The sequence below is a fragment of the Perca flavescens genome, chromosome 5 (assembly GCF_004354835.1).
Source record: "Perca flavescens isolate YP-PL-M2 chromosome 5, PFLA_1.0, whole genome shotgun sequence".
In the NCBI taxonomy this organism is placed as follows: domain Eukaryota; kingdom Metazoa; phylum Chordata; class Actinopteri; order Perciformes; family Percidae; genus Perca; species Perca flavescens.
Window position 1 is genome coordinate 5,682,135 of NC_041335.1, and position 15,295 is coordinate 5,697,429.

Genomic DNA, 15,295 nt, shown 5'->3' on the forward strand with positions numbered 1-15,295 from the left:
GGTGTCCTGCACAGCTAACATGATCAAGGGATTTCTACAATCAGAAAGGAAGACTGGAAAGCATGAGTTAGTGTGTTTGTATTGTTGTTTCTAAGATCTCTGTCTACCACAGCTTCCGAGAAACGTCATTAATGCCCTTTACTATGGATCAACGGAAGTACATTTCCAGGATAAAGCTGCCTGACATTTCCCTCACCTTTTGCTCTCTGTGTGTTGCCGTTTTCAAAATCCCATTGTTACGGGAAACAACAACAAACTTGGGGCTAGCAAGCTACACGCTAAAAATGGCAAATTTTGGATAAAAATTGTAGTTGCTCAGGACTTCCGGTAAAGGGGAATCAAGGGGGATGTTTGGCAGGTTAAGTAAGTGTGCTATTGTATGGTGTAACCTATTTATTTTACCTACTCAGCTTTTACTCTTTTCATTTTTTTACTCGTTTTATGCTGTTCCCATTTTGTCTTTCCCTCTGCTGGTCTACTGATGGTCAACTTGTCTCTCACTCATGGCATCTCTCTCTCCAACCTTGTCAATAGCACACTGATGGGCTCAACACAAAACACTACTATGAATATCCCATCAGTAAGTTTATGCCTTTTACATTCTCAGTGTTACGCTGTAGCCGGTTGTAAAAGATTCTCACAGTAATGTATACCTACTCAAATATAAATGAACAAACAAACAATTGCAATACATTAAGAAAAACATTTTTTTTGAACGCTTGTGTTTTGCATGTACCACTTTCCATATCCAGAAGGAGAAAACCAGGAAAACATAGTAAGATGAAGGGTTTACTGTACATCAATTACAAATGAAAGTGACTAATTCTTTCAAAACTCTAAACACAAAAAGACAAAAACACATGCAAACCGTAGGACAGAAGAAATTAGGCTGCATCCTGCCTCCTATTTTGGTCTGGCCACAGCACCTCATTTACCTCTAGCCCTTGCTTCACCATTGAATCCCATTTTTTTCAAAAACAGGACAGCTCATTTGTGGCCTTATAGTGCTAAAGCTCTGATTGTGCACAATTCAGCAACAAGTGTTTACACCTGTGAGGAGTGGGTGTTGCCAATTGGCTTGGCATTGTGATTGGTGTTGCTTTCCAAAGGGACTACAGAGATTTTAATTTTGAATGTCGTGAATGTAGACAACTGTGTGTAGTCTTTCGCAAAAAGTGTGATACAGAATTGGACACTGAGTGTAATGCAGGAATTGTGCTTGCAATTTTGCAGACTTGGTTTAGGGATTTGGTACATGAGTTTCGGGTTTCAGTGATTGTGTTTCAAGTTCCAATTTTGATGTGTAAACAATTGGGAAAAACTGTATTGCTAAAATATATATATGTTATATTTCTAAGGTGTGTACCAACTGAGCGACCTACATTGCCATCCATGAAACCACTTCGCTAGAATGGCCATAAATAGATTAATGAACAAATTAATCAAAGCAAGACATAAAATTGAAGGAGCAATCTAAAATATAGAAAACTAAAGTGAAATAAAATCAAATACAATAGGTAAATTGCTTGAAAAAAAACCCTATCAAATATATTTCAGACTTGCAGGGACTGATCTCATCAGTGCAGAGACATCTTGGTAAATGTGTGTCTGTGTAGGATTCTCATTTGATGATCTCGGGTCAGAAAAGCAAGTCTCTGCAAGTGTTTCTCTAAGGAACTGCAACACTAAAACTGTGAACACACCTGACAGGCATGGGCAATGAAAGATGACCAGAAAAGAAAGAAAAAGAAGTCAGAGGAGAAATAGAGCTGATGGCAAAAACAGAAGATGAATAGACCGGGCAAAAAAAAAAAAAAAAGACAACAGATACAGGTTGGCTGGAGAATTACCAAAGAGGAGAGGATGAAAGGAGAGAGGGCTGTGACTCAGGTTCATGGTGCTGTGATGATAAATGTATCACTGGAGGGAAAATGCAAGCGGACATGAACATTGCATTCACGTCCTGTTCAGGGCTGCAGTGTACGAAAGGGCATGTGACAAGGTTGGAGTAACTATGATTACACTAGTTTGTCATCCAAAACTATGGGTATCTACTGCAAAGTTTAGGTTACCTTGCGTTTGGCAGTCAGCTGCTCCTTGTAGCGATCAGAAGAGTCTCCGGGGATTTCACTGGCCCAGAGAGTCAGTCCCACCACCAGATAAGCCCAACCCATCACCAGCAGAGGAAGAAGGTAGATCAGGATGACCACACACACATAGTACCTGCAACAGGACAAACATCCCATATCACATAGAAATCATATACAGTAAATGTTACGGCCGGGACCATATATACTTTAGTCCCGATTCGATTATTTCACAATACATGGATGCCAATTGGAGTCGTATTGTGATTTTCATTCATTGCGATATTGTGTGTCCAATATCGATATTGTGATTCAATAGTATTGAGTATTGCTATTTTCTTTTCCTTCTTTAACAAATACAAAAGTGGAATAATACACTTCTAGGGACTATATATCATGAGACATTTCTAAAAAACTAATTGTTTTCTAAGAAGAATTCACATCACATACACACAATACATGATTTCATGTATTTTCTGCATTTTCTTCTGTCGCTCTGTTTTCCTAGAAACAGATATGATGTAGTCGCCGTCAGCGGTACCGTATAAACAGAAAATATTGAGGAGATCATTGGTATAAAAAATTAAATAAAACCTATTGATTCTAGGAAAAGACTCAATTTTAAAAATTAACGGCAAAAAAAAACATACGATTTTCGATTTTTGTGCCCACCCCTAGTAAATGTTTTGATGTAATGACTGACTGAAGCAGAGAAACACTCAAGTTGATCCTGTAGAACAGAAACCACTGATACCGTTTATATTGTCCTAACAGAAGGCCTTTGAATTAATTTGATCTGCCTGTCAACTTCCTCCAAACTCTGAAAGCACTGATGCAGCAAAGTAGTTAAACAAAAAGTTACTCATTCGAATCAAGGGCTGAATCAATCATCAATCATGTCTGAGGACTGAGCAATAGCTGTGCTTTGTAACACAATTAAAGATGTGAGGGGGCATCAGTTAGATTATAACTGTCCAATGAATTTAAACCCTTAATGAAATAATTAGATATGACAGTTTCAGTATTTGGCTAATGATATGGTAATCTGTCACAGACACAGAGTTAGATCCTGTTAATTCCCTGTTAAGTGTGTGTGCAGGTTAATAGGGGGGCCTGTTTATATACATGTGTGCGTGTGTGTGTGTGTGTGTGTGTGTGTGTGTGTGTGTGTGTGTGTGTGTGTGTGTGTGTGCATTAACGTCACTTAAAATATGGCAAATTGTATTATATCACTCTGAGCTGTGTAGAGCGAGCGTGTATATTGTGTTTAACAGGGTTCAGAGAGGGAAACCCCCTGACTCCAGCATCCACAGAGGGACAATCTGTTTTTATTCCTCTGCGGATGCAGCAGATGAGACTCATGGGCCATTTTCTTGGCAATTAACTACAATTATGTTAATCCCACTGGATACCCAAGAGCATGGTATCTTTCATTACAGTACAAATGACCCCCCCACACACACACACACACACACACACACACACACACAAACACACACACACACACACACACTTAAGACTTTTGAGGTTTAGATAGACCTAGACTGGCTTTTTGGCTGAGCAGTAAACTTTTAAAATAATCCTTCAATGCAGTGAAAGCCTGTCTGAAAAATCTAAAATAAAAAATCTTATCTTAAATCTAAAATGTCTTAAATACGATTTTGACAGATCTTAAAAATTGGTTGGATTCTAAAAGTAACGTTACTTTTATGAAATTGCATTGACTTCAGTTTTTCTTTTACATTTTAAATCTTATCAAAAAAAGCTACCTCTAGAAGTAATAAGTTTAAAGTGCCCATATTATGCTCATTTTCAGGTTCATAACTGTATTTTAAGGTTGTACCAGAATAGGTTTACATGGTTTAATTTTCAAAAAACACCATATTTTTGTTGTACTGCACAGCTCTCTCTCACTGCTGCAGATCCTCTTTTCACCTGGTTTCTGTTTTAGCTACAGAGTGAGACCTCTTTTCTTCTTCTTCTTCTGTACTATCTTTGATTGCACTCGCACATGCGCAGTACCTCAGATGTAGAGCATGTCAGCTAGCTAACTCTAGAGACAGTAAAAGAAAGCCTGTTTCTCCAACTTTGGTCAGTTACATTAATTGAATTAATATTCAAATTCCTAGAGGCTCAGGCAGAGGAGGGGGAGTTGCAGCCATATTTGATTCAAGCCTGTTAATTAATCCTAAACCTAAACTAAATTATAACTCTTTTGAAAGCCTTGTTCTTAATCTTCAACATCCAACACGGAAATCAGTACAGCCAATTATATTCGTTGTTGTCTACCGAGCTCCAGGTCTGTATTCTGAATTTTTATCTGAATTCTCAGAGTTTTTATCATGTGTAGTCCTTAAATCAGACAAAGTACTTATTATAGGTGATTTTAATATCCATGTGGACGTTGACAGCCATAGCCTTAGTATTGCTTTCAACTCACTACTAGATTCTATTGGCTTCAGTCAGAGTGTGCATGAGGCCACGCACTGTTTTAACCACACCCTCGACCTTGTGCTGGCATATGGTATCAAAATTGAAGATGTAGTAGTATTCCCGCAAAATCCTTTATTATCAGACCACTTCTTAATTACTTTCGAATTCTTAATACCCGATTATACGAAATTAGATAAAAACTACTATACTAGATGCCTATCTGACAGTGCTATAGCTAAATTTAAGGAAGACATTCCAACAGCACTAAACTCATTACCTTGTTTTAATACAACAGAGGACCTTTATGTAAACTTTAGTCCCTCTCAAATCGACAATTGTGTAGATGGTGTTACGGCCTGCCTACGGACTACTTTAGACTCTGTTGCTCCACTCAAAAAGAAGAAGATGAAGCAAAGGAAACTAGCACCTTTTTACAACCTTTATCCTATAGACCTTCAACAACTAATGGTAAAGGTATCTTCAGCAAAGCCATCTACCTGTCTCTTAGACCCCATCCCAACGAGGCTACTCAAAGAAGCGTTACCCGTGGTAAACACTTCATTACTAGATATGATCAATATGTCTCTATTAACAGGTCATGTACCGCAGTCATTTAAAGTAGCTGTGATAAAACCTCTTCTGAAAAAACCCACCCTCGATCCTGAGGTCTTAGCAAACTATAGACCTATATCTAACCTTCCCTTTCTCTCAAAGATCCTTGAGAAAGTAGTTGCTAATCAGTTATGTGATTTTCTCCATAGCAACAGCTTATTTGAAGACTTTCAATCAGGATTTAGAAAGCATCATAGCACAGAGACGGCACTGGTGAAAATTACTAACGACGTTCTAACTGCTGCAGACAAAGGACTTGTCTCCATACTTGTTTTATTAGATCTTAGTGCTGCTTTTGACACTATTGACCATACAATCCTGTTACAGAGATTAGAACACTTAGTCGGAATTAAAGGAATTGCACTAAGCTGGTTTAAGTCTTATTTTTCTGATCGATCTCAATTTGTTAATGTTAATGATAAATCCTCTAAGTACGCGAAAGTTAAACATGGCGTTCCACAAGGCTCAGTGCTTGGACCAATTTTATTCTCCTTATATATGCTTCCTCTTGGTAATATCATTAGGAAACACTCAATTAACTATCACTGCTATGTGGACGACACCCAATTATACTTATCAATCAAACCAGACGAAACAAGTCAGTTAGCTAAACTTCAAGCATGTATTAAAGATATAAAATCCTGGATGACCTATAATTTTCTGATGTTAAACTGTAACAAAACTGAAGTTATTGTACTGGGACCTAAACACCTCCGAACTTCATTATCTAAAGATATAGCTACTCTGGAGGGTGTTGTCCTGGCCTCCAGCACTACTGTCAGAAATCTAGGAGTTATTTTTGATCAAGATATATCCTTTAACGCCTAAAACAATCATCGACAACAGCCTTTTTTCATATTTGTAACATTGCCAAAATTAGGAATATCCTGTCTCAAAACGATGCTGAAAAACTAGTCCATGCATTCGTTACTTCCAGGCTGGACTATTGTAATTCCCTACTGTCAGGTTGCTCAAATAAGTCCCTTAAAACTTTCCAGCTGATTCAGAATGCTGCAGCATGTGTTCTGACGAGAACTAAAAGAGATCATATTTCTCCTGTTTTAGCTACTCTGCATTGGCTTCCTGTGAAATTCAGGATTGACTTTAAAGTCCTTCTCCTGACCTACAAAGCCCTAAATGGTCAAGCACCATCCTATCTAGAACAGCTCTTAGTACCTTATTGTCCCACTAGAGCACTGCGCTCCCAGAATGCAGAGCTACTTGTGGTTCCTAGAGTCTCTAAAAGTAGACTGGGAGCCAGAGCCTTCAGCTATCAGGCTCCTCTCCTGTGGAACCAGCTCCCAGTCTGGGTTAGGGGGGCAGACACCATCACCTCATTTAAGAATAAACTGAAAACTCTCCTCTTTGATAAAGCTTATAGTTAAGAAATGAGGAGTTGCAGCGTCCGCCTAACCCGGACCACCTGATTCTCTTCGTAGTCATCAGATTTATTGATCATATAATCAATAATATAGTGAGAGCAGAGGGAGGCGGGCCAGTACAGCCTCTCATCAATGTTTTCAATTGTTTCCTTTTGTATGCATCCTGTCCCAGAACTGCTTGTTACTAACCTAGCTCTGGGGAGTTTACTCCCCGGAGTCCTTATGTTTCTTCTTCTTATGTTCTTATGTCTTCTTATGTTTCTCCCTTCAACACCCGGCCGCGTCCTGCTGCGTCTGCTACACCCACCCGTGCTCTGCAGCGCCACGTTTCATCTCGCAACTTCCTGCTGTGACATGAACTACGACTACCTTCAAAGTCACTGTTCCACTATCTTTAATGCGACTATTATCGCCATCACACCCCCAACCGGCCCCGTCAGACACCGCTTACCAAGAGTCTGGGTCTGCCGAGGTTTCTTCCTAAAAGGGAGTTTTTTCTTGCCACTGTCGCAATAGCCACTGGTAATGCTTGCTCTTGAAGGAATTACTGTAATTGTTGGGGCTTTGTAAATTATAGAGTGTGGTCTAGACCTACTCTATCTGTAAAGTGTCTCGAGATAACTCTGTTATGATTTGATACTATAAATAAAATTGAATTGAATTGAACCTAGGTGGGGTTGTCGGCCCTTTTTACCCCTATATTTATATTTTATCATTTTTTTATATATTGGATATTTTAACTTGAAACGTTGCCCCCTTAAAAACCCCCCGTTATTACACAGACACCTCCTGTTAAGCATGGCGATCTAGCCAGGTTAGAAGAGAGCTTCCTTCGTAACATTGAAAAGCTTATTTTCTCCCAAATTATGTTTTGTTTCAACACGTCGTTGTACGTTAAATATGTTACATAAGTTAAAGGTTACAAATGTTAAAGCTGCTCTGATGACTTTGATTAGAAATGTATTTGTAAAAATCTAACGTAATCTGGGAAAAAATGTTTCCCTCCAAATGTAATAGAGAATGCATTTTACAGCAGTTGAACATTATTTAGAAGACTTAGAAGTCACTTTGTGATAATTTGATATTTCTGACACTGTCAGCGTTTTTCTGTCTTTGGTTGCCAAAGTTCTAAAACTGACGTCTGTGGACGTGTGCGATCTAGGACCACTGTTTTGAATTGATGACCAAATGTTTTTGCGCTCTTATCTGAAACATCCAAAAATCACACTGTGTGAAGGTGCCTTTAGTCACACCAGCATTTAATTAAAATTTCAATGTTGTGGCATAATCATTCAGTTCATTTGCTTATGAGGGCAACGTGATTCTAAATTAAAGGGGCTTTACTCAAAATACTGAAAAATAAATCAGGGAGCTGGGATTGCCTCCACATGGCTCTTGCCAGAGTTTGAGTAACATTTAGTGTCTGGGCCAGAGATGGAGCTGAGCGTAAATTCTTTCAGGATGACTTCCTAAACATAATCACTCCTCACTCCACTGAATGGATCAGCTGTAGAGGTGTTCACTTTAGTCTTAACCAATCAGAAGCGGCCATGAAACTCACGAGCCAATCACTGCACGACTTCCCTGTTTTAAAGCTGTCTCTCTCTCTGCTGCTCAGTTGTCATTTCAGGATACGAGCACCAACTCACCTTTTCACGGCCATGTCTCGCGTTGATAGCAGCGATGCCTATCCTAGAAGCTATTTTTCTCTCGCTCTCATCCTGCACGCTGTTTTTCCGCATCGCTGGAGCATGCACCGCCGGTGCAATGGTGGCAACCTGGCAGCGCAATTTCACTCCAGAAGTTATTTTCACTCGGCTGCGGTCCTGGGGATTTTGCTCGTTCGCGGCAACTGACTCACCACACGGCCCGCTCTGACCTGTTCAGCCGGCCGCCCGCTCTCGGCCGCGACGTTGAACGTACTTCGGACCGGTGTGTCGACTCAGCTTGATCATCCAACCCTTCGAAGTTAAGTATCTCATCGGGCATGTTTTGTTCATTCATGGTTTCCGCCCACCTGTAATGCGGATCTGGGCGTTGTGGCCTGGAGTCCGGGCGCCGTCTAAACTCTGGCTTCTGCCGTAGATTCCTCTGCGCCTCTGGGGCCTATTTACTGTACATTCTATGATGGCGTCGGCCGGAGCCGTCGATTTTACTTCTCTACATGCATCACGGTTGATTGCGCACTTAGGCAGGCACGTCTTTTCTCTATGGGCTCACTAGGTAAGATGCTTTTTATCTTCTCCAACATCCTTTGTTAGCGTGCTCTATCATTTCAGTGACGTTTTACATTCTCGTGCGCGTTTACTTGCACCCTTACGGTGGTTTCGGTTTTACACCTGAGGTTGCTCTGGCCCATGGATGTATTAGGCCTGGTAGGTGACCGTGTAGTATGTTAGGGCCATGGACTGTATATTATGTGGTAGGGCTGTGCGCTACTGCGTGCGGCAACCTGAGATTGCCTACATGGTCGTGGTTCCAGCTGCCGTCCGACGTTGCTAGTCATCTGGTGGTGTGCATGGGTAATCTCAATCATTTCATTTTCGCTGATACGGAGATTAAAGTTACTTGCTAGGACTTAATGTTGGTAAGGGGTTATTGTTGCTACCTAGAATGCTATTTAACCATTAGTTATTTATCGTACCAGCTACCGGCAGCCTTTTTCCATAAAATGTCTGTATGGAGAACACCGTGTGGCATGGCGCATCTCTACATTGTCGAGTTTCTGCATATAAGATGTACTAATTAAGTCTTCAACGCTTCAGCTGGGCACGTGATGTCAGCTATAGCAGTCACTGGAATGCTACCTCGGGTGAGTTTAGCTTTGAATGGGCATAGGAGGTTTGTGTTTTTGTCCCATATTCGCAACGTTTCTGGGCTTAAAGTACGTTTCTGCTACTCGGGCAGGGGCAAGATTCTTTTCCCGCTAGGGAATGACACGTTGTTCAGGTAGTCATGCTGACGTCAGCAAAAGTATATGGCACTTATATTCTGCATTTGTACAAATAACACTCATCGTCGTTTGCCTGGTTGCTATCGTTCGTGCTTTATTCTCACTCACGGTGGGTAGCGCACGTTCATAATATTCTTGTATGGTCTTCAAGGCAAGTGTTCTCGGCGGTAATATTCATATTGTACAGTGCCGTCACATTGTTGTTTGACAAGTTTAATTACTGTTGATGATCTATCTAACAAGCTGCATTGCTCGCATCAGCTATTTTATTTTATCTTATATCTGCGGGGGCCTCATCGAGTTTTACGTTTTATTACTTCTATTTACTAAGATAAGAGTTGTTCATTTCAACTGACTTTTCTATGTTGGCAATATATTTGTGCGAGTCCTGCAAATCTGATTCTGACTGATTCCTGTGTCGGAACCAGTGGCAGCCCCGGTGTCTAATCACTACGCCATATTTCGGTCATGGCTGATCTCGGCGGTTGGTCTTATATCATTAAAGTGTGTTTCTTACTCATGGGCGCGCCAACCTCAGCATGGTGCATATGGGTCGTGTGACCTCATGTCTGCTTTGTGGTCATCGCAGTCTCCTATTTCATTGATCCTTCTTGCAGAATCCTATGTTTGTTTCGTTTACTTTTACCTAGATTCTGCGATGCCCGTTGAAGGTGAGTATTTTCTGTATCTGCCCAGACACTTTCTGTATTATTAGAGATTACTTTAGGCTTGTCGACACATTTAAATTGTCGTGGTCGGCATTCACTTGCTTCTCATAATCGTCATCGTGCAGATGGCTTCTCTGTCTTAGCCACTCTAGTGGTATCTGGGTACTACTAAGGCACTATGTTAACTATACCTGTGTGGCACTGGTTTTTCTTTGGCTAGTTAAGTTTTGGGGGAATCCCTATCATACGTTAGGTGGTGGTAGTCCAGTTTACAGGGCAAACAGTGGTCGTTATTGTCTTATGCGTTGATCGAATTTGTCTCATATTGAACCGTCGTACAGTTCATCTCTGCATTATGTTTAAACAGCATTCATCTTGCAATAGAATTCTCCTATTTGCTACACCCTATGGATCTCATCATATCAATGTCTTATTATGCGCATGTTTTACACAATGTCTTTGCAGCACCTCCAGCTAGACTTCATATTCTGCATGTTCAACTGGTTTTCTTGCAGCATGGGTAAAATACCTCATGTAACTTATCATGCAGTGCATTAAGTGACATTTTCACTGACCTCGTACGCAGCTAACTCATGACATTTGACCTCATCAATTGTACTCCTTACAACACTAAATTTCAAAACGCGGAGACGCTGCTTCTTTTCATTTACACGCAGACTCTACTCTGCGCTTTAATCTATGATCAATTATTCATTGCCTGGCTCATACTAGAGGTTTCCCGGCTAACTTTGGGTAGAATCTTCTAAGTATTCAGAATAGGGGCGGCTTCCGTGGGGCTTATCAAGGCATTCATGTACGTCCCTGCAACATCTCGGCATATGGTCTTCCTCTATTTAGTCTCTTCCATTCGTCCCGACGTCGGCAACATCCTCGCAACCCAGAGATCTCTCAGGCATAATCCTAGTAATGCATATAACTGGTGGTGGCGTGTTTATGATCTCTGATTCATTCTCACATTCATTGAGTGATTTTGCATATTCGTATGTCAGCATCTCATCTTCTCTTGCTTTATTCTTATTCACACACCCGTACACCATGCGACGGTCATACGTATATAAATCAAAATGAATAAATAAATATAAACCCGGACACAGCAGCCGAGGATAAGACTAACCCGGACGCAGCAGCCGAGGATATGAACAGGCCAACCCGGACGCAGCAGCCGAGGTTCAAGTCGCCATGCCCGACATTAAGCGCAGTCAAACCCGCAGCAACCGAGGTTCAAGTCGCCACACCGACTTCAAGGGTAGCCAAACCCGGACGCAGCAGCCGAGGCTTTAAGTCGCCATGCCGACATCCAGGGTAGCCTAACTCGGTCGCGGTGGCCAAGGTTTAAGTCGCCATGCCGACATTCAGGGTAGCCTAACCCGGACGCAGCAGCCGAGGTTTAAATCGCGAAACGCCTCCATGTAATCATCGTCATCTGCATCCTCCCTATCTTTGTCTTCACTTGCCTCGTTCTGTCTTACTTATGCTTTAATATCATCATCATCATCATCATCATCATCATCATCATCATCGTCGTCAATATTCATTTCCTGTCGTATCATTTTCTTGGTCTGCTACTCTTGACGGCCTCAATTGCGGCCTAATTCCATTACACGTGGTATCATTCTCTGTTTCACCATGACATCATATAGGAACGTTTCGTTCACCCAGTTCTCGCCACGTTCTTTTTGGGGGTTCATACTTCGGCCCGAGGTTTAAGTCACGAAACACCTCTATGCAAATCATCCTCCTCATCAACGTCCTCTTCATTTTATTATTATTGTTCGTCTATATTCTGCTTATTATAGCCATCACCATTGCCACTATCATCGTTATTGTTATTTTCATCATCCTCAATATATTCACTTACTGTTGTATATTTCTTGGCCGGCTATTCTAACGGGCCCAAATGCGGCTAATTTCATACCAGTCTGTATCATTCTCAGTTCATCATGATATCAGATAGGAACGTTTCGTTCACCAAGTTCTCGCCACAAGTTCTCACCACATTCTTTTGGGGGTTCATACTTCGGCCCTACCCCTTTTTAAAAGTTTCTCAGAATTTTTAAATGATGGTGGAGTCTAATCTCCAAAGACTGTACTGTACATTTCACGCACATGTACAATAAATCATCACATATCAGAAATGAAGTCTCCTGATTGAAATGGCTGCACATGGTTTTTGCCTCTGACATGACAAACAAACATGGAGCTGGCTGAACCGTAATAGTGAGTGAGTATTTTTTTGTTACATTTCCAACACATACTCAATTTACTCAAAATGTGTATGCAGGGTGAGATTTATTAAAAAAGCAGAGGAGGGGATGTTTTTGATCATGCACAACAAAACATGCAATAATTACATTTTCCTTTCAATACCATGGATAGTGCCACTCGGCCAGCCATGCCAAAACACTTCTTTATGAAGTACAATATCCAGTGGAAAATAATCTCAAAATGAAATAGCCCAATGTGGTGTCAACATAAAACACAGCGCTCTCAAGCCAGAGAGCGGAGTTCATTTAGCAGCGAAAACAAAAATACTATCACCCAGGAAACACTTCTTTCCTCGGGAGTGTTTAAATCCAAACCACAATCTTTTTTCTGAACTTAACTAGTCATTTAGGTGCCTAAACTTAACCGTCATCACCGCATGACGCTCACTTTTTATCAGCTAAACTCAACAATGGCCCCTGAAAGGATCGTCACCTGGTGGTGCCTGTACCCGGCTCACAGTCACCTATTGGCGGCTAAACAACTGTCGCTGGCAGCTGGCGTCCAGGGGCTCTGTAGCGACTAAACACGACCAGCATTTGCCGCTCGGATATTATCGTTCTATGGCACTATAGACTGCAATATATAGACCAAAAGGGATGAAATCCCATGGATTTCCCCGGCAAATCGCAGTCTGTGTGTATGTAATTGGAACTACGCAATGATCATGGTTGTGCATGTCATCTCACTGTCACAGCCAATCATCTATAAAGATGCCTCTCATGAGCCAATAAAAAAATCACATTGATTTCTTATTTGTTGAATTTTCGGTCCATCACTTAAGCCAGTGATAGCAAGGGGCAAGAATGGGCTCAGCCCACCCAAACAAGATTTAAGAAAATGTGTTCAGCCAATGGAATTAATAGCACAAAAAATATGAGTGCCTTCCTAGCTTCTGATTGGTTGCACGCTGCCCACTGCCCCGTCTTCTCGTTGTGTTCAGACTTGTTAATATGGTCAGGCACAGCTATGACAGAACCGTAAAAATAGACACGAGCAGCGCAGCTTCTTTGTTCAGTGTAGCAGCTTCTGTTGATTATAATGGAGGCACTCTGCATTGTCTGTTGCAGCAGAAGTGTGGCGATGCGTACGTGCGTGCTTCACGTATTTCTGCCGTCGTTTTGGATTTCTACCTCCGATGCAGAGCAGCGTGCAGCCGCTTCCCTAAACTTTGTCTCATTCATACACCCAAATGGGGCTCTGTGTCTGTCGGACGGTCTGGATACTGCCATACAGCAAAAGAATAACGTAATGCACAGCATACTGTAGGGCAGGTGGATCTTTTCATTAAACTATTGTGACTGTATCAAGTTATGACTTTTTATTCTCCTAATATTACAACTTTTTTACTCAATATCACAACTGGGATGAGTTTCATTTTGTATGTGCACAAAGTTTTAAACATGAGCAGAAATCTTGCTGAAACACATTTGAGCTATTAAAGTCTATTGTGTATGTTCTGTTTCCTGTTTTATTTTGCAGTCTGTTTTTTTCTCCCTTGTCATGTCTTGTTTTACTTCCTGCCTTGTGTTTTCCCGCCTTTTATGATTGTTCTGCCTCACCCTGATTTGTTTCACCTGTCCCTTGTTACCTCGTTACACTGTGTTTTAGTCTCTGTGCGGTGTTTGTCTCGTGTTGGATCATTGTGCTGTTCGGTCGGTGTTGGTATGTTTTGTCTCAGGTTCAGTGTCTTGCGTCGTGTCTTGTGTTCTGCCATCTTGCCTTTGTTTGGATTATTTTTGTGTTTGCCTACCTCTGGACACTTTTTGTTGTGAGTTTTGTTCATAAAATTCCTTCAACTCTGCATTTTGGTCCAAGCCTCACCATTATTCCTGACAGAACCTGACACAGGGGCTTATAAATTAATTAAAATGAATTAATGTATCATTGAAGTGCCACATGCACATTGAAAGAGGTTAGTTCCCTGACAAAAGATGCAAAAGAGGAGGGAGAGATGTGTGTTGACTGAGCAGAGATAACATTAAATGAGAAGTTGATGTAGAGGTGGATAAAAATTTGAGAGCCTTAGTGCATTATATTATGTTTTTATATTTTGAATTGTCGCCTATGTTTCCTTTACATACAGTGAATAATGCTATTTTCACCATAAATTGGTGTATACTATTGGTACATATTATTTAAATACAAAACCACCCCGGGGCCTAACTGAAGGTCAATGGAAAATGTAATTGTTCATGTTTTTAGTAACAACTTTTTTACCCTCTCCTTTTACAGCAGTAAAATCTAATCTTGTCTTCAGTTAAACCAAAAAGTCAAGCATTCTGCCACACTGGCGCAATGAAACACTATTTAAAGTTTTAACTGAAGTCAACGCACACAGCAGCAGGTCACACATGGTGCAGATAACGTATACCACAAGACGGAGGAAAATCAATTCAGAGAAAACGGAAGCTGCCACAATCCAATTACAATACTAGCAGAAATGTGATTTGTATGCACACAAGTGCCCATAGGAGTAATGAGCTCAGAGAAACTCTTGAGTTTGTGTGTGTGTATGTGTGTGTGTGTGTGTGTGTGTGTGTCTAATGTAGGTGTGTTCCTCAAGAGTACAGATTAAACAGGATAGACAGCATACTGTGCATCACATCTGTTATCTGCTGAATAGAAGTTCCATTTTTGGTAAATGTAGATGTAACCAGATGACATTTATTTTTGCATGCTTTCTTTGGCATCCTTGACTGGATTTATTGTTGTCAGAGAGGTGTGAAATTGGCAGTAACATTGCTAAATCCCTCACATGAGAAGCAGGCTTAAATTAAAAGACCACAGGTAGTCGACATTTGTAATTCATTGAAAGTATCGATATTTACGATCCCAACGCCTCCTGCTCTAGTATCGATTCTCATATAAAAAGAT

General features: G+C 40.9%; 1 protein-coding gene across 2 annotated transcripts in view; it reads right to left on the bottom strand.

Annotated features, from left to right (window-relative positions):
* tacr1a (tachykinin receptor 1a) overlaps positions 1-15,295 on the bottom strand; it is an 81,903-nt gene that overhangs the window by 13,010 nt on the left and 53,598 nt on the right. For both annotated transcript variants that reach the window (XM_028578968.1, XM_028578966.1), the window contains exon 3: positions 2,073-2,223. In XM_028578968.1, coding sequence (XP_028434769.1) covers positions 2,073-2,223 — 151 coding nt within the window. The remainder of the gene's footprint in view (positions 1-2,072; positions 2,224-15,295) is intronic.